This window comes from Sinocyclocheilus rhinocerous, unplaced genomic scaffold (genome assembly GCF_001515625.1).
Source record: "Sinocyclocheilus rhinocerous isolate Xijiao unplaced genomic scaffold, SAMN03320098_v1.1 scaffold400, whole genome shotgun sequence".
In the NCBI taxonomy this organism is placed as follows: domain Eukaryota; kingdom Metazoa; phylum Chordata; class Actinopteri; order Cypriniformes; family Cyprinidae; genus Sinocyclocheilus; species Sinocyclocheilus rhinocerous.
Genome location: NW_015666595.1, coordinates 724,954 through 745,670, shown reverse-complemented (window position 1 = coordinate 745,670; position 20,717 = coordinate 724,954). Strand labels below are relative to the sequence as shown.

Here is a 20,717-nt window from a genome sequence, read left to right as displayed (position 1 = left end):
ATGCGCTGCAAATTCTCACAACACAAACAAAGAAACGTGCTTCCCTTAAACATTTCCGATGTGATCTGTGCAGCACATTTCTGTTTTTGTTTGTTTTGTATTTGCAGCGCGTTTCTTTGTTTGTGTTGTGAGTATTTGCAGCGCATTTCTGTTTTTGCAGCGCGTTTCTTTATTTGGTTGTGTTGTGAGCATTTGCAGCGCGTGTGTTGTCAAATTGATGAAGATGTTTTCTTAATTTGCAGGTGTTTTTTTCTATTTGCATGTGTTTTTTTTAATTTGCAGCGCGTTGAGCTCTCTCGGCCACCGTGCAAATGGCAATAATGCTGAGGAAAAAAGAAAACCCCATAACTAGCCTATGTAAACTTTCGGATACTTAAAGAACACTTATTTTAAATAGGTAATTGTTTTAAAAAGTAGTCTGCTTACATAATAAAAAAATAAAGTAAATTTTGCACAAATTAAATGATATAAAATTTATATGAAAATGTAGCCATGTGCACTGATGTGCAGTAATATTGAGAACTGAGAATGTGACGCATCGTGATATTGAGTTGATAATGATAATCGGAATTGATAATCGGAAGTGAAGATTCACACCCCTATTTTTAAGATGGCAGTACTGACATACAGAGATTACAACTATAAACAAAAAGCATAGAAACTGCAATTTTGGTTAAAATGTAAAGTTGTAAAGATGTATTTGCACAGCAGAAGAATTAGGAAAAAATGTAGATCAAGAATCGTTTTGGAATCAGATCGGATCGTGAAGTTCCTAAAGATTCCCACCCCTACTTTGTACTCCATAGCTACTCCATAAAAGATACATATTAATCCCTTAGAGTAATAATATGCACCCTTAATATGATACTATAAACCTTTCAGAGGTAAATAAGTTACAAAGATGCCCCAGTGACAAGCTGTTGTACCCCCTAAAAGTACACACACAACAACAAAAAAAGCTGTAGAAGACATCCTGCCTTTTGGTTAAAAAAAAATCTGTTTTCTTTTTGGCAGAACATGGATTAGCTGCATCCTGCAGGGTTTTTTTTTTTTTTTTTGAGATACAAGTGAAATTCATATAATGTTGATTTGATGTTATTCAAACAGTTTGAGATTTTGGTCATTCCTCTCTCAAGTGGATAGCAGCTGTGCTTTATACCAATTAGATAGAGAGAAAAAAGCTCCCTGGGGTGTTGCCACGATGGCCGCCAAGAGACCTAATTTTGCTTCTGGTGATCGACAGACACTATAACGTCTGCTCAAGACGTTTATGTTAGTCTCTTTGCTCACAGTTCTCAGAATGGACTTCCTACGGCAATCCTACAGGGAAAATGGAAGACATATCTGGTGCATCCTTGCATCAGCATTACCAGATTCTAAAAGTTCAGGGAGAAAACTCATAGTACCTACCTTTCAATAAAAATAAGCGAAAATCATTTAAAACCCAGTCTTTGAGGAAAGAAAAAAAGAAAAATGTTACCAAAAGGGGGCGCCTCTTAGGATGAACATCAGTACTAGCTTGTTTACATTCACCTGCGACATGCTAATTAAAGGAAAGTGCGGTAAAGCAGTAGACACTCTGACACGAGCCATGCCTCCGAAGCAGGTCATATTTCAGAACGCTCTGAAAAGCACATGCTCTAATCAGCAGGCATTTCCCTGAAGGAAGCGGTGCACAAATGCAGCCCAGGGCAGCCTGACATTTCCTGGCTGATGGAGGTTAGCACCTGCTAAATCAGCTCAGGTGACAGCACGGCGAGCAGTGACGGCTTCGTTTCTAGAATCGAGCGATGATGCCAAGAGTGCTGGACACATAGAGTAGATTAATACAGCCGTAAATCTAAACCAGCATCCTAGAAGATTCTGGGAAATGGAAAAGATGCATTTGATGCATAGACTACGCCAAAAAGGGGTCATGCTAAAACAATTTTCCATATTAAGACGGCAAGGGTGTTAGCAAAACTCTGTAAGAACACAAACTTGACTTGCCATACACATTGCGGCACATGGCTCACCTCCCAATTCCACTGGCACGAGCCACGCAAACGCATCTAGATCATGACAAACACAGCTATTAGCAGCCCGTTAGAAGTGCAGAAAAGACAAAGCCACAGAGGCAAATGTACCTGTGGGGACAAACACAAAGGACAGGAAGCTAACTAAATCACTTTAAAGAGGTGGAAAAGAACAGGACGGCCAAATTCCAGCCACTTCCTGGCACAGGAATGCATTCAAGAAAACCAATAAAAAGAATAAGAAACAAAGCAATTGCGTTCTTCTGGCCAAACGCTATACCTAGTGAGCATCTTGCTGTCAGTGTGCACTCTGCAGTTAAGACAGCTTTCTCTGAACCTCCCTGCTCAGGCGTGAAAAAGCTCCATTTCAGAGTTCTGGCTGGCGGAGCCACAAATGCACACGCTTCTAATGCTCTCATTAGTGTAATTGAGCAAAAATGTCAGCATAGCTGCAGCTATTTCCATTTTATTTTTTCAAGTTGTGCAGAACTCATTTATAGGCACAGACTGGAACACAAATGATGAGAAGTCTTTCAAAAACGCGAACGCATTTGTGTGAAACCGGTGTTCTTTGTTGAGCACTTTAAGAGGCAGATGCTTTTGCCATTAATACTTGTATTATTATCGTGCACGCTACAGCACTAACAGACTCATCCAAACGCACACGCAAGCAGAACAGAGAACTATTTGGATTGGATTAACAACCGTTATGATCTAGACCATATGGTATCTCTTTTTTGCTAATTACCCTTGATAGCTTTGCCTTTTGCACCATCAGTCAATAGTGCTGCTGGAAGTTTATGGCTTCAGTTATCAAAAAGTAACGTGTAATGTTGGGTCAGCCTTCTTGTTAATGTGACTTCACACAGCTCTCGTTCTGCCTAAAGGGAGAGCTATGAGACCATTACGGGCTTAGATATACACTTATACAGGACAAAAGTAATTGAACAATCGCCTGTGACAAACTTACCAGCTGCATTACATTAACAAAGCCACATTGACCCAGACACTTCACTACAAACACACTCCAAAGAACTCTATTCTCTTACACAGAGTGTATTGCTAACTACCTTAAAATATGTGCCACGATTCTGTATACACTACATTACTATCATATTTGTATTATGGATGTTTCAGCTGAATTCAAAACTATTATTGAGTATATTCTATTATAATGTAACAAAATCTCAAGTAAACTAATATAATATTCAGCATCGGTTCATTTTCTGCAACATGTGTATACCTAGAACAGAAATATATCGGATGTTAAAATAATATATAATTTCAACATCAACAAATTCAATATCATACAAATAACTACTTGTTTCTACTGAATTCAAAAATATTTCTGATTATAGTGTAATCTATTATATATCTAACAGAGTATTAAATTGGTTTATCATTATCAATTCACTTTATAACATACTTAGACCTATAACAGAAATATCAATATCTATAATAATATCAACAGAAATATCAATATCCATCCATCTATACACATGTAAATAAATGTAAATACAATATAATATAATTAATATATAATCTAACAATCTAACATATAATATAATATATAATATAACATAATATTATAAAAAAAAAACACCAACTGTGATATGTATATATGAAACAAATCTAAATAAAAAAAAAAGAAAAGAATCGCAAATATTAAAAAAGAAAAGAAAAATAAAATAACAGGCTTAATAAAAATTATATATAAAAAAAAAAAAGTCTGTACATTTGATTGAATTTCTAGGGCATTAACAATTTAGATAGTATTTTTGCCGTGAGGCTCAAAAATGAATTTCTGACCCTGAATAAATGGATAAATTAATCTTTTCTTTTTACACTATTAGGAGAAAAATCAACCCGATTTGAAGCTCTATAGAAGGATTCTGTCCTGCTTGCCCTTCTTCGAGCCGCGTGGGGTGGGGGAATGCTGACGTTGCGAGGAAGATTAGGCGCTCTCCTCTGGGCTGTCGGGGTGTCCTGTCTGCCAGAAGAGGTCAGGTATTGTGCTGGAGTAAGCTACTGCAGGATAACACTCCCAGAGCTGATTCCTGAGGATAGAATGGCCCCGGGGCCCCACAGCAGGGACTAGAACTTCACACACACCTGAAACGCGACACACACTCGCTTCTTTCTGTACACACTCTAATTAGCTAGAAAAGTTGGAATACCCATGAGCGAGCACACATGGGGAATTAAGAGACTGACGGAATGAAGGAGAGGAAAAGGGATGGGAGACGGGATCAAAGGAGAGGAGGAGATGCAGATTGAAATGAGGAGAGAATGCAATGGTGTTGATCAAACATGGGAGGGGAAGAGGAAGGTTGGCTTGAGGAAATCTGTGTGCGTGTGTGTGATGACAGCTGTCGAGTGTGAATGGGCCAAAGGAGAGACCAGGATGAGGCTCCCATGGCAACCAACAACCTGATTGTCATGGGAACCACTCGATTCGGCACTAGAAGCTCCTATAAAAACTTCCACCTTTGGCTGTTCGTCACACAAACACATTTACACACATATAAACAAGCATTAGCCCAACAGCTCTCTAGTGGATAACGGCCCCTTCACACACGACGGCACCTTTCAGAAAGGCATACTATCTCAATTCTCCTTACAACGAGGAGGAATCACAACAGGTTTTCACACTCAACCACTGAATGAGGTGAATAAAACTCCTAGCCACAATAACACGGCTCAATATCATTGATTAAAAGATTACGCTTGAACTGCATGAATGCGAGCCACTGGAAAAGAGCAAGACAGTGAGATGAGAGGACAGAAATGGTCAGGGGTGTTACATCAACGCGGCTGTGCTGTTTAATTCCCTCAGCAATTATGACAATTATCACTCTGTTCTGTCACTCCATCTGAGGCTCGAGCTAAAGACCGTCTTGGAAAAGCCGGAGAGGAGTGAGGAGTGAAGGACTGAGAACAATAAAGCTGCTATGAGTGTGTGTGTGTGTGTGTGTGTGTGTGTGAGTGTGACCCGACTCAGTAAAGTCATGTCATAAAGCAGCTGAGAACAGCGGGCACACAACATGGCCGCCTGGATTACAGCACTGAATCAGTTTAGCAGCCTTGTAAAACACAAGTGCACAAACACGTATGACTAGCTACAGGGCCACGGGTCGAGGGCAGGGGTGTGAATGTAGACTAACTAAATCTCTTTCCATCTCAAGAGCACTTCACTTCAGGAAGTTGCTCAAAGCTGGAGCTCTGTAAGGGGTCACGGCAAAAGTGGCTGTGTTACAAAACCTAGTAAGATGCCCACCTAGACAGCATTTCAGAGATTCATGGACATGTTTGAATGTTTGCAAAAACTCAGTATGACGTATGAATACAAATTTAAGTATGCAATTACATGAACTTTGAAATATTTTATAACAGAACACACCCTAAAAGTTTATAGGTTTGGGTTTGTACTATTTTTTTTTTTTTTTTTTTGAAAGAAATACTTTTTAGTAAAGATGCATGAAATTGATCCAAAGTGACATGACCGTGAAATCATAGCTTTCACAAAAACATCAAGCAGCACAGTTGTTTTCAACATTGATAAGAAGTGTTACCAAATAAGCATATTAGAATAATTTCTGATGGATTGTGTGACACTGAAGACTGGAGAAATGGCTGCTAAAAAAAAAAAAAGGTTTGAAATCACAGAAATAATTATTATTAGTTATTGTAACTTATGATATTAGTTATTGTAATTGTAATAATTTCACAATTTTACAGTTTTTTACTCTGTTTTTGATCAAATAAAAGCCCTGGTGAGCATAAGAGACTTTCAATCGATCAATCAATAATCCCAGACATTTTAATAGTAATGTAATAAGCAATATTCATATTCACCATAGAAATGCAACATTTTTATATTATTTTACAATATTATTGAATGTATATCACTTTTCCAGGCCTATAAAAACTGGTAATTTCATGTTTTCCCAAGATCATGGGAAACTTGTATGAAATGCATGAATTGCCATATAAATAAAACAGAAAGCCCTTATTGGGTGAAATGAGCCTGGAGACAGGAAGTTTAAGGGGAAATGATATTTAGGTTATGGTGACATTACTGGGGTAAAGAAAGAGAAGCAATGAAAAACAGATCACAATGAACTGTGTACCCATGGCCTCTTTAATAAAATAAGACAAAGGGTGTGTGCGCGTGTATGCGAGTATATGGAGTGGGGTTCTCTTGGAAGGGCATTTCCTCTGTTTGGAAGGACACAGAGGGATTTGACTGCTGGCACCTGGAAACGCTAAAGAAAAGAGGACAGATCTACACACATCCACTGAACGCTGATGAATACTGTAACAATGAATTATACTAACAGTAATCTTTAGAGTCAACATATTTAAATAGCATTTATGGATGCTAGTTAATAAGCAATGGTAAACAGATAGCCAATAAGCTTTTTAGGCAAAGTTTTGGTTACTGTTTTTGGCAATACATCATTTCTAAAATCTTGCCAATAGCTAATGTGGTAATTTAATGCCACTTAAAGGAATAATTCATCAAAAAATGAAAAGTCATTCTTTTCTCACCCAGGTGTTCTAATACTGTATACCATTCTTTCTTTTTCAAACCACTAAACTAAATATAAAAGAAAAAAATAATAATAATAATAAATCACACGCTGGTTTATATAATGGCAGTGAACAGTGAATAGGTAGTATGTAAATTTTTTTAAATCTCTCATTTTGTGGTCAAATATTGATCAAATACAGTACTATGCACTACAATTTAAATAAAATAAATAAAAACAAAGATAAACATTCTACATGGACAATAATTGGTGCAGAAAAATGTTTCCATCAGAAACTGCTAGTAAATTTCACAATTAATTACAAAGAAACAGCAAGTAACAGATTGAATAAGATGTTAATTTTAAAGTACAAAGTCTGTTTAAAAAACATAATAAATAAAATAAATTTGTACAAGAGATTGTACAGCCAATTTACACTGAAAAGGAACAACCACTTTGATCCAAAGGCAGGAAAACAACTTCTTAGAGATCTCGTGACGGAGGACCACACTTCATCGAGCTCTATGCCATTCTGCATCTACATCCAGCACACACACACAACGGTGAGTGCTTCTTTTGCAACAGGGGCCTCTGCGAAAGCCACCAGTGTCTCATTTGCACGGCCAGCAGCCTTAGGACACAGCTCCCTCCATGGAAGGGGTAATGACAGCATTTTAATTTGCTTCTATTTTAGCAGGGAAAAAATAGCTGGGAGGCTAATTGTGTGCACACTGCGTTGAGTTTAGGCTCAGTCGAGGTCTGTGTGCCCTCTGCAGGAAACATTAACCTCATCTCACTCACATGAGCACTGCCATGAAACCACATTTCCAGATCATGACGCTCAGAAAAGCAGGTACATGGGAAGAGATGTTATTCATCATACAATCGTATGATAAAAAGCAAGTATCCCAAACACAACATGAATCTGCATTTTCCCCACACAGACTCCATATGGGCAAAACTCTGTCTAATCTCTGTGTATTTCCATAGACATCTACATTATTTAATATTTTAGTAAATTCGTGGTCCTCCGTTAAACACTATTTTACCCCATGTCATTTCATGTAAATAAATAAATGCACATACGTACGAAATTAAACAATGTATATATGTTGCTACTCTCAAAATGATCGCTGTTATTAAGTAAAACAAACTATTAAAAATCTAAATAAATAGAGCTGAAATGGACAAAAATATAAATATTCGATGAAAAACAAACTTGAACGAAAAAGAAATAAAAGATAGTACTAAAATTACTAAAACAAATAAATTAAAGCTAAATAGAAATATACTTTAAAAAAATAATAAAAATGACAAAAGTACATAAATCACTAAGTTAACCTAAAATGAAAACTGAAAATATAAAACTGAAAGCTAATTCAAAATTTGTATAAATACTAATACAAAACTGCCACAAACTAAAAAAAAAAAACATGAAATTAAGAGGACATCACATAGTTAGAAAAAGAAAAACGAAGGAACAAAAAAAATCTGCTAAGCACAAAGAAAAAGTGAGAAATGGTGAGCAAGACTCTAAGCTTCTTTATTAGAGTCCTCAATTCAAAAGACGACAAAATGTCACCCTCACAAGGGTGTCAGAGAGAGAGAGAGAGAGAGAGAGAGAGGCTTTCACTCAGCAGAGAGCCAAGAGTCAACACATCTCTTCCTTTCAGTCTCTCTCACCATCCAGTCACTTAGCAACAAACTAGCGACTTGAAAAACCCTGCAAGCTTCTCGTACAGTGAACACTGAGCCAATGCATGAACAGACAAACAAAAGCAAGAAAATGAATAAGTGAGAGAGGGAGGGAGGGGAAAAGGAAGCAAAGGACAAATGAACAAAATGGGTACTTAAAAATGGCGAGTTCATTCACACCAGGGAAGAGATGTGCCTAAAACTCTCAGACTGTGGCACTGAGATGGAGTTACAGAGAGATGTAGGGAGGGAAACACAAAAAGATTCGGAGTTATTCACAGAATAGATGCTCATAAAAGCTTTCTCTCAAATAAAATAAGAGGAAGGAGTTTAACTGAAAGATAGAGAGCAGAAGAAACCACTACAGATTGAAGCAGATATCAGCCTGAACTGCAGAGAGCACACTGAGATCCACATATTCACTTCTACAAACAGTAAGATAAAAACCATCAATAAACTCCACTCTGTTCTGCTACCGTCCCTTGATTCAGCTTCAGATATCCTTGATATGAGTTTCAAAGAAACAAAATATTCTGGTGCACTATAGAAAACCTTTGTTTTGTCTTAAAAGGATGTGAGTCGCACAAATTACATTTATGGCATTTTCATGGTGCATTTTTGTCCAACTGGAGCTTGACCGTATAAATCTATTTTTAGGGTATGGAAAAGCAATTATACTGTAGATCCATGAAAGGTATTTAACCAACCTACCCAATTTAATTAAGTAATCAGTTGTAATAAAAAAATTTTTTTTACAGTGACATTACACAAAATTATACGGAATATGATTTTCTTATTCATTTTTGTTAATGTACATTAGAGTGTTCTGCTACATTTTGTTATTTAGTTCATGTTTATTGCATTATTTTACTGTAATCTGGTATCCTGATGGATCCTGTTTTGTCTTCATTTGTATGACCCAGTGAACCACTTGTATTATTATGGTGGTTATTTTAAGATACTTTAAGGTTATTTCTAAGGTTATTTTAGGGTATACATTTTACAGTAAAAAGCAGAGTTTGGTAGCTCAGGTAGATTGGTATATTAACATTATACAGTATATAAAATGTATAGTTACAAGTTTACAAGTACAATTTACAGGCTTCAATATGTCATCCCATAATTCTGGGATCGCATTTTTTTTAATGGTGAAATTCTGGTCACCACAGCTGACAGCATATTCTTTAGTGTTTCTCTTGAGAAAGTAAGTCAAATGGGTTTGAAACGACATGAGGGCGAGTAAATGACAAAAGTTTCACTTTTGGCTTAACTAATACTTTGAAACAAAGCAACAGAACATTCAATGTGCAGAAAGAGCTAAGATGGAAATGACTACATCAAATGCTTGATGTCAAACTGGTTACACTCATAGCCAGGCTGCAGGGAAACACAATTGGTGGTCTTTAAGATACAGACAGAGAGAAGGAGAAATACTCAGGAGGACTGGATTGTTACTCAGCTCTTGTGATCGATCGTTGAAGAACAGCTACAAATGCAGCGCTTCACCATTACTAATACACACGATACTGTGTTATCAGATCAGTGAGTTCAGAGACCTTTTAATATTTGCTTTCAGATTCAATTTTTACCTCATTTAAAATCCGGCTAAACCCTAAAATCTTGCACAGGGCTGAAATCACTATCAAAAGCTGCATTTATTAATCTAAAAATAATGTGCCTTTACAAATGACTTTGTCAGACCTTGCTGGAAAAGCAGCTGGAGAAAATATGAGAATCATGTGGAACCAAATCTATAAGAACAGAGACAAATCTCATTCTTATGAACTCAGTTCCAGCACATTAATGCATAAACACGACAGCAGGACAAAAAGAGCACAAATCTGAAAATGCCATGACTGCCGTACTTCAAATATGTATGAACGGCCACATTCGGTTGAAACAAGAGGCCACTGGCAGAGTTTATGACAAGCTACAGTTTGAGCATGTGTGTGTGGTGAGGAGAAATCTCTAATGTGACTCTACCATAGCAGCTCTCCCAGAGGAGCTCAGCCGCCCAAGAGTGTGTCCTGCCTGTCAAACACACCATTAATTATTCAGCGAGAGAGAGAGATTGTTGGCTACACTGATCAGCAACACAGAACAAATTAGAGAAAGCGAGAAAGATGTAGAGATGGAAATAGAGATAATCTTAAGTAATGATATTGGGATGTGCAGCTTATGTAATTGGCAGAACTCCACGTTGCTGTTTGCCCGTGCAAAACTCGCCAACACGATGTGGGCTGTATGGGTGGTTGCCAGAGTGTTGCTATGCAGTTGCTTACAGGCATAAGTCAAAAGGGTCCACATCAAAGCTTCTATAGTATTTTTTGTGTAGAGTTGCACCAGCCATTTGTTAAAGCTGAATTAAATTAGAATGTAAAGTTTACATTAAGAGCCACGCTTCAATTTCCGACATACTAAATGGTGCAAAGCAAGACTTAGCTAGAAGGTTGTAAGCTCTCTGTAAAGTGCAGTTATATATGATGTAGCATAAAAGTGTGCATTTTAGTTTATCTTGTTATTGTTGAGGGTTCAAACTTAACCAGTCAACGGTAACTGAATATAGTACAATATAATATAATTATAATAATAAACAGCAATACTGTCTTAGTGATCATTTACACCACAACTGTATCAAGTTTTATCTTAAAGGGGTCATAGGATGCCCATTTTCCACAAGTTGATATGATCCTTTAGGGTCTTAATGAAAAGTTTTTAACATAGTTTGGTTAAACTTTCTCAATGGTAGTGTAAAAAACACCTTTTTTACCCTGTCAAAAACAGCTCTTTTCAGATCAAGCCGTTTTTGAAGCATTTTCCTTTAAATGTTAATGAGCTATGCTGACCCCGCCCCTCTTTTTTAAAAACACTGGGTGGATTTTTATCATTTATAGGGTGGTTGTGTACACACTGCCAACACACATTTAAGTTCAAACAACTTGTAAAAGTGCATGTAGCATCCTATGACCCCTTTAAGCACAGCTGGTGCAGCCTGGTAATATGACTTTTTCTTATAAGAATGGGAAAATTAAGTTTGAACAAGTGGATAACACAGAGATGCATATGATAACATAACCAGACATAAATCACTCAAGTGCTAAAGATTGTAAGCCAACTCACAGACCATGTGTATGAGCGAGACAAAATGCACTGAGACACACTCAGACTGAGATACGGGGGTGTATGTGTGTAAGACAGAGCAGTTTTGAACAAAAAGGTCATTTGTTAAGTTTGGACGATCTGTGAGAGGCAGCTGGGGTGGCACGCATGAGGATGAGTCATGACTGTGTCCGAGCAGCTCTCTCTCTCCAAGCTGCCATGCTTGAGTTTCAGCATGTGCTGCCATCAACAGGCCTCTTTCCCATCACTTTACTGCATGAATGCACACACACACACACACACACACACACAAACGCCTCTGCCCTACTCCACTAAAGCAAGAGATGGACAGGAAGAGAAAGAAATAAACAAATCTATTATCTCTCATCAAGTTAAAAAAGAAAAGAAAAAGTGTATCTACACACACACACACACACACAAGTACACTCACACACACTTTGCATATGCGGCACCATCCTAAGCCTCTGATTGGCCAAGGAGTTTTCACAGCGCCCAATCTCCCCATTTGTGGTAAAAACAGTTACTATTACAATAAAACACATTCAATTCTGTAGAGGACACTTAGATTAACAGACTATAGATCTGCAGAAATACAGTTTGTTTTGCTGGAAATTATATTTGAATAATCATGTGATAATGCCCATTTCATGCTTATGCCCGAATTAAATATAATTTAATTCCTCTTTTTATAAAGGAACTGGATGGATGCAAACCAAAGGGTAAGATTATGCATTACAATTCAATAAGTGTGGTATTTGTTTTAAAACAGCTTCACATTACATACCAAACAAAATAATTAAAACACTTCAGTTAATGAGATATATGTACATATATATTCTGTGGCATAAACAGAACAGCATAACCTCGAGCACACTGACACTGTTGTATGATATTCATATTGTCACACCATTATCAGCCCTACAAAGTCTGTCAGGTCATGTTGGGATCTTAGGTCAGGTAGCAGGATACTCCTCTTGTCCACATTTGCCATCTTCAAAAGATTAAAACGGACAAATTTTGATTCATTTCTATATTGAATCAACTATATCAAAGCACAAACACTCGCAGATGTTTTCGTTCTTTCTGTAGCAGCTTGCTATGTGTGCTTTAGGAAATCTAAAGCCTACAGTCTTAATTCCACTTGGTGGAAACCTCAAAAGCAGGAGAGGTGTGTGTGGAAGAAACATGCAGCCTCGCATGCCAGTTTAATTATGTGCTGATCATGAGAGATTAGAGCCAGATTGAGAGAGGAACAACTTTCAGGATGCAGCTTAAAGTGGGCAATATAAACACAGCAGCCTTCCATGGCACACACAGATGCATGTATGGAGAGCGGGACAAAAAAAACAAAAAATTAAAGAAAAACAAAAGCACTGATGTTCTTTGCACTCCTTCACACAAAGCCTGAAATATTGTGCAGGTTAGTCTGTTTTGTTATTTGGATACAAAGTTGATTCTTTTATCACTTGGCATCCAAATATTTCGTTGAAGTATCCTTTTATTGTTTGTTTTTGTTTTGTTTGTTTGTCTTTTTGTTTGTTTCAAAGAATAATCAAATTTGGCACTCACATTTTGATGAGAACATTTTTATGTTTTATATTGTTGAATGCATCATACTTGACATGTTTCCTGCACTATTTGGCCAATACATTTCATAGATTTTGCATTAGCAGATAATACTTGATATTTTTGTAAATCTTTCTTTTTTTAATATTATATATTTGAATAGATAATAATTATATTATATAACTTAAAATATTTTTGAAAAACAGAAAATATATTCACCACAAATTAGAATTTACAAACATTTATATTCACTGCAGAAAATGTGTGAAATTTAAAAACCTTTTATCAAAAACATTGAAAGGTGATGAAAAGAACATTTTTCTATACACATTATATTTTAAATATTATATTATATTCTAAACTATTAGGATTCACTGTAGAAATTGTTCGTGATGCCAAAAAAAAAACACTTCAATACTTTAATATAACCTTGAATATAAATGTTTCGGTCTTATGAAAATTGTAAATATATTAGCCATATAAGCTAGAAATATTTATAACGTTTTAAATGAACATTTCTGAGCTGAGCATTAAATTAAATTCACTGTAGAAAACAAAGCTTAAATTTATCACGAGCATGGGAAACCTGCAAGCACATAAATGTATGTATCTACTGTCCATGAAGATGGACTGGTACTCTGACACAAATTACGCTTCACACTTTGAGTGGATCACGGCCCACTCTTTTCCTCAAGAATGTCTGTTTCCCATAACAGCCAAGGCTTTGTTTCACTGTGGGCGATGGAGATCATTAGGACTTTTTTTTATTTCCCCTGCTTCCTGGTGCTTTTGTAATTCTCAGTAGGTTCCTGTGTCCAGTCTCTCTATAAAGTGCAGGTTAAAGTTAGGCTCTTAAAAAAGCTCCTCTCATTAGGCCCGCCTGCACTGCCAGCCTCATTCACACAGCATTAATGGAAACGGCACCCGCACAGCATCAAGCATCCTGAGGACAAGGTAAGAATAGTGTGCAATCGTGTGATTTCCTCATAAAATGTCTGAACCATCACATCTGCGGTTCCTCAATTTGGACATTTCTGTGACCATTATTCATAGAGTAACGGAAACATCCAGATAGCCATTCTCTGAATATAAGACCGAAATAGGCAAGCTGGTTTCTAATGGGTGTTTGAGGATCTCAAGTGAAGACAGCAGTAAAGAGACAGATCAAGAAGAAAAATGGGCAGATAGTTGTCACAAAATGACCGGCGAGACCAAACATCGCAGGCACTGCCATGTCAACTACAGAAATGGAATGTCTAGAAACAGCTTGTGAAGACTAAAGCGACAGAAACAGGCTGTAAATGACAGGAGCAGATCTGAAGGGGCCTTACCTCTCTCTGAAGAACTAGCTCTTTGGTGAAAATCGTGGCTTCCTCACTGTACGGCTCTGCCACCTGCATCCCACTTGGCATGTTTCGAGACCCTCGGGGACACTCGATACCTGCACACACAAACATAGTGAGGGTGAGCTTTGAAAAAAAATAAAAATCCCCTGTGCACGTCTGTTACATCCATTTTGGTGAGCGCATTAAAGGCTCACCTTTTTGCTTGGTTTAATTATTCAACAACTTATTTGGGCAACATTCAAAAATACTTCCATAATGTATTACATTGTTTCAATAAGACAGTATATATTTTTTTATATAAATATAAAAAAGTACATGTTTCGGTTTATGACCAACTATTGTTATAGTGAAACAAATAAAAAGTGGATAAACATCATACCTTTTACATCTAAAAGAAAAGCTTGTGAAAACAGCCTATCATTTTATTTGAATCATTTTACTTTAATTTCAGTAAATTAAATTTATGGCTCCATTGATTGGAGAGGGAAAAAATGTTGTCACACATTGCAAAAATCTGTAAAATGGCTACTGCAGACCATTGTCTCACAATGCTCTTTGCAAAATGATCGACATATCCTATTATTAACACAAACACAAGCACAGAAGAACAGACCTTGGCTTTGCTTATTAGCCTTACACAACAATATAATTGATAATGTAATTCTGCACTGAATGAACCATAAAAAAGAATGCATTCACAAAAATGCATATTAAGATATTGATACAAAAGATACAAGACACAAAAGGTCAATGCTCGTGTTATCATAACAGAAATTCCCCCCCATACCCCCCTGAAAAAAAAAAAACACAATAAGTAGCCAATCGGCATTACCCAGCTCTGAGAAAGGAAAGAAAAAAAAGACTGAAACAACTCAATTATTTGGTAATTGTTAGTAAAAAGTCCCAAAATTAGCATTTAAATTGTTCTGGGCATCCGATCTGCTCAAAGGCAGAACACAATTTCTGACAATAACAGGAGTGTTTTAGGAGACAGACGTTTGTAAACTGGTTGAAGAGCACATAAGAGCGACACTGCATGAGAAACAAGACTGAAAAAACTATTAGGAACGAATCTGCCTCTGTCTCAAGTGAGCAGATCAGAATGCTGGTCTCAAAAGCACAGAGCCATCTTTAAAAATTGCACCTTGACAGGCTCTTAGTCAAATACCATCTTTATCTGCTTTCAATAAAACCGGCCTATCAAGCCTTGACCTCTTTGTTAAAGGAATCAGTTTATACAGATCTGCGTATAAACATTATCTACAGCGCGGCTGCTATAGCCACTCATCAAACAGCATTCAGAAAATGAGAACAGCCGATGAAATTGCAGCCTTGGAAGGAGAAATATTTGAAACCCTATTTGTAAAAAAGTTCCAAGGTTATGATAAAAATGTCTCAAACTGTTTTTTTTCCTTCTTCTGTTTCCTAGCAGCTCTCAATGAAAGGAGCTGTGTGTATAAGTGATTTTCTCTTGAACAGACGTAATGATTTCTAACAGTCAACACCTCCTTTCCGTGCCCCTGAAAAATGGCGTTTCACAGCAGGGCACAGGGCTTCAATACGCATACTGAACAAAACACAGCAGTTCAAACCTGCTCAACCCTGACTTCCTCAATTAGAAAGGAACGATCAAACAATTGTTAGCCTTGTTGATTCAGAGACGTCACAGGGCGTGCACAGACGTCCATTTCAAGAAAACGTTTGGAAGGTTTTTTGTTTGGTACGTGCTACGCGATGAAAATATTTACTCAGACCAAAGAACTTCATTGACAAGATGGAAGGAAAAATATTTATACATGTAATTTGTGGCTGTGTGTAAACCTGCTCCAGGATCAGGATCTGACTGCGATCATTTCCGACAGTGGGAAATTTGATCCTAGACTGGATGTGTCAATGCAAAAACATTTTTAACATAAAACAGAAAAGTAAATAAAGAACATGTTCACCAGAATTCCCTTGTATATAATACAAAACAAAGCAATATGTAGGGAAGACAAAAATTTAAAACAAAAACAAGATTTAAAATTACAAAAAAAAAAAAAATACAAATAATAAGTCAGAATATATATGTACCAAAAAGGAATGTAATAGTTTACTTATGGACTCAACAAAAAGGATTAGAATGCAATTTAGATGCTCAACCCATAGAAATGGTGCATTCTCCTATAGTACAGAGCTGTCCTTGTATATGACACTCTTCTATCTCCAGTGCAGTCCAGAGTGTTAGCATTCGAATTTCGAATATTCATCAAATTTAAAATCAAAATCCGCATTCGAATTTTAGTTGTGCATTAAGGAGGCAGCCTTATCAGTGGCGCACGAGATGCGATGACGATGTAAGTGTCGTTGTATTATAATGTTTTTGTTAGCCTATCCAGTTGAAGCCACTAGATGCGGCGCTGCTACGTTGTTCATTAAAAATATTGCAGAAAAACAGAACATCAACGGAGAAGATCTTGTTTACATCAAAACTGAAACCAAGCCGTTCACACAGAACACATATTTTGCGCATTTTCTAGAGGGGCATCTATCACTGTTGCACTCACATTTCGCACAAAGGAGCCGTATGTTTAAAAGCCATGTCAAATGAATGCAAGTTTAACTTTGAAAAAAACATATATCGAGACTTTATGGCTGGTTTTTTTCCCCATCCCACTGCGTCTCATGTTTTTAAATGAAAAATGTACTCTGTGTGATTGGCTTTCCACCCTTTGTATTAAACTATGCATACATACATGATGCTGTTTTATTTATAGTTGTTTTAAGCAACTTAATTATAATTGGTTTATAAACATTATTTTAAACATTATGCACTTTTTTCCACATATAGTCATGTTATCATATGCTTTGAATAAACGTGCATTAGTAATATTTTGCTCAATGCGCCCTCTTGTGGCCTCAGAAGAGAAGCCAAAAGCTTTTCTTCACCCTAACTGAAATTATGCATTTTAAATTCGAATATAATTTGAATTTTGATAATATTTAAGTACAAAATTCAAATTTAGTTTTTTAGCCATTTTGACAGCCCTAGTTAGCAGGAGATAAAGTGTGTTTCTGCTGAGATATTTAGACGAGCAGAAGATCAGAAAGCACCTCAGTATTCCTCAGCCACAATTACAGCTGCCGAAATATTCAGTGATTTCTGTAAGGAGACTGCAGCAGAGTTCCCGGGGAGAGAACCGACACACTTGCTCGCCTTCTCTCCCCTTTTTGGTTCCCAATATCACAGTTCTTATTAGTAGTACAGAACATTTAGATATAGAATGCTATGCCTTAAGTGTGACTAGCATTCAAAAGTCTGGGGACGGTTAGATTTTTTCATTTTTATTTTTTTATGTTTTCAAACATCAAAAGTCTCTTAAGCTCAACAAAGCTGCATTTATTTGATCATAAATACAGTAAAAACAGTACCGGTAAAATATTACAATTTAAAATAACTATTCAATTGTAATATTTAAAAATGCTATTTATTTCCTGTGATGGCAAAGCTGAATTTTCAGCAGTCATTACTCCAGTCTTCAGTGTCACATGATCCTTCAGAAATCATTCTAATATGCTGATTTGCTGCTCAAGAAACATTTCATATTATTATCAATGTTGAAAACAGTTGTGCTGCTTAACATTATTGTATAAACTGATAAATTTTTTCATGATTCTTTGATGAAGTTTTAGATCTTTTTTAATGACTTGTTTAATTACTTGCATAAAATAATGGAAGCTATTTTTACTTTAATTGAAAAATACCTAAATGCCATTGGTTCCCATTTCCTTTGTTCATATTTTACTTGAAGTGGTTGTCCAAAAGCATCCTGGTTTTTGCTGTGCTACCAAGAATCATGAAACTTCACTGGTATTAGTATCAGCTACTGAAATGACCCTACAAACTACCCATTACTATTGCATGTGTTTGTCCACTCAAAACATCAGGCTGTTTCTTTGAAAGTGAGAAGTGAATGGTTATTATGCTCTACAGTGTGCCTGCATTCAGTCATGGATAGGCTAGTAAGTCAGCAATCTACATAAAACCATGTTTTTCCAGAATATGCATGTATCCACTTCCAAACTGTCCACTTTACAGCACAAATGGCCATCACTCTCCTGCCCGTGCCTGAAGATGGAGAGGTTTAATAAAAATGTCTGAAAGGCACATGGTTAAACACATCCTATCACCAATAACACACACAGAATCTCCAATGGTGCTAGTGTATCCATAAAATAACTGCTGCAAATGATACATGGCTGCAGCGTTTCTGCATACAAGACCCGATTCTGACAGCTCCATCTTTTACAAAAGAAAAGACAATGACTTTCTGAGATGAAACCTTTTCTTTTCAGGCTCTCTCTCAAATACACACACCTAGGTTATGAGTGTTTTGTCAGCGTGATATATTCTGACAATCCCTCCTGATCTAATATACAGTAAAAAAATCAAATGATATCATAACTTGTTCCCTGTATCAATCACACACGCACAGCGAGTGGAACATCTGGAACATTATGTTACAGAGGACGCTGCTGGCTGCTCCCACGGAGGGAGAGAAGGAAAATCAAGAGAAGACAAGAAGAGATTTAAAAGAGGACAGCTGAAGACAGGAACACTGTGTCTAATAACTTCAAGTGCAGTCCTAATAAAGGCCTGACAGTAGTAGGCAGCTGACTGTGTGCGTCTGCAGAGGGGCTTTTGACTGCTGGGATTTTTTGCACCGAAAAGATTCACACTGAGAATGGCTCAAATTTTCATTCACTGCTGCTATGGCTAATGTTACTTTTATCTATTTGAAATGCCCATTTATGATGGTTGATGGGATATGAATATTCTTACTTGGGAGGCTTTCTTTGGGGACGGACCTTCAGCCAGTTATTAACCACCCAGAATACCCTAGTAAATGTATATGTATATAATATATGTGTGTGTGTGTGTGTGTGTGTGTGTGTGTGTGTGAGAGAGAGAGAGAGAGAGAGAATAGGCCTTAAAAAGTAAACGCAGTACTTTTACCCACCTTAAAAATAAGTTTTGCACAAAGAAATATATAGAACTTCTGACAAAAACCAAAAGTTCTCAGAGAAGAGAACTCAGACCGGTGCTATGCAGCAGCAGCAGCCAGTTGTACACCAGCACAAACCACCACCAATGCGTGGAAATTTGAGATTAAATCCAAACTTGTCCAGTGTCCAAGATTAACATTCTGAAACCACTGGGATAAAAGTTAGCAAAACTAAAATTTGCTAAATGCAATTGTCCCAATCAAGACAATTATCCAGTCTTTCCGGAAAAACATGTTTTTACATTAAACACTCATATCTTCTCCATATATGTTTCACTTCTGCCTGTGGAAATGGTGGAGTTCTGAACTCTTTCTCCATTTATGAAAAGATAGATGCATGACTGAAGCAAGCCAAGGCCGGAGCGTAAAAGCAGGAGCTTTGGCACTAAAACAAAAGAAACCCAGAAAATATGCCGCTCTGTAAAAGTACTCAGAAGCCTTCAACTGCCCTAGCAGAGAGAGAACAGTGCATGTTAGTAATACAAAAAATATCGTATTACTTTTCCTCAAGAGAATCACCAACAAAGTGCAGCACTCAGACAAGACACTCTCTCGCCCGATGACATGATGACATGCTTTCAGTGTAGCTATATGTTCTGTAATGATTTGAGATTAAATCCAAACTTGTCCAGTGTCCAAGATTAACATTCTGAAACCACTGGGATAAAAGTTAGCAAAACTAAAATTTGCTAAATGCAATTGTCCCAATCAAGACAATTATCCAGTCTTTCCGGAAAAACATGTTTTTACATTAAACACTCATATCTTCTCCATATATGTTTCACTTCTGCCTGTGGAAATGGTGGAGTTCTGAACTCTTTCTCCATTTATGAAAAGATAGATGCATGACTGAAGCAAGCCAAGGCCGGAGCGTAAAAGCAGGAGCTTTGGCACTAAAACAAAAGAAACCCAGAAAAGATGCCGCTCTGTAAAAGTACTCAGAAGCCTTCAACTGCCGTAGCAGAGAGAGAACAGTGCATGTTAGTAATACAAAAAATATCGTATTACTTTTCCTCAAGAGAATCACCAACAAAGTGTAGCACTCAGACAAGACACTCTCTCGCCCGAAAAACAGATGACATGCTTTCAGTGTAGCTATATGTTCTGTAATGTGACGTACAGAGCGATGCCCTGCGTCACTGCAGCTCCTTTACGACAGGGTCACTCTTCATCATGACATTAACATCAATGATTTTACCATCATCACTGCCAAAACAATGTGACAGCACTAGAGCTTTGAGTGAAAATTGTTTGCATCTGAGAAGTGTGTGTGTGTGTGTGTGTGTGTGTGTGTGTGTGTTTTTTTCCAGTTGGTGTGAAGTGATTTGGCCAGGCTGGAAAATGATCCCCACTAGGGCTGCACAATTAATCGAATTTCTAATCGCGATTACAATTATG

General features: G+C 37.1%; 1 protein-coding gene across 1 annotated transcript in view; it reads right to left on the bottom strand.

Moving 5' to 3' along the window:
- The window catches only part of LOC107732977 (staphylococcal nuclease domain-containing protein 1-like), a 191,768-nt gene that overhangs the window by 104,709 nt on the left and 66,342 nt on the right, over positions 1-20,717 (bottom strand). Inside the window, exon 16 of the mRNA XM_016544462.1 lies at positions 14,260-14,369. Within this exon, the coding sequence (XP_016399948.1) occupies positions 14,260-14,369 (110 nt within the window). The remainder of the gene's footprint in view (positions 1-14,259; positions 14,370-20,717) is intronic.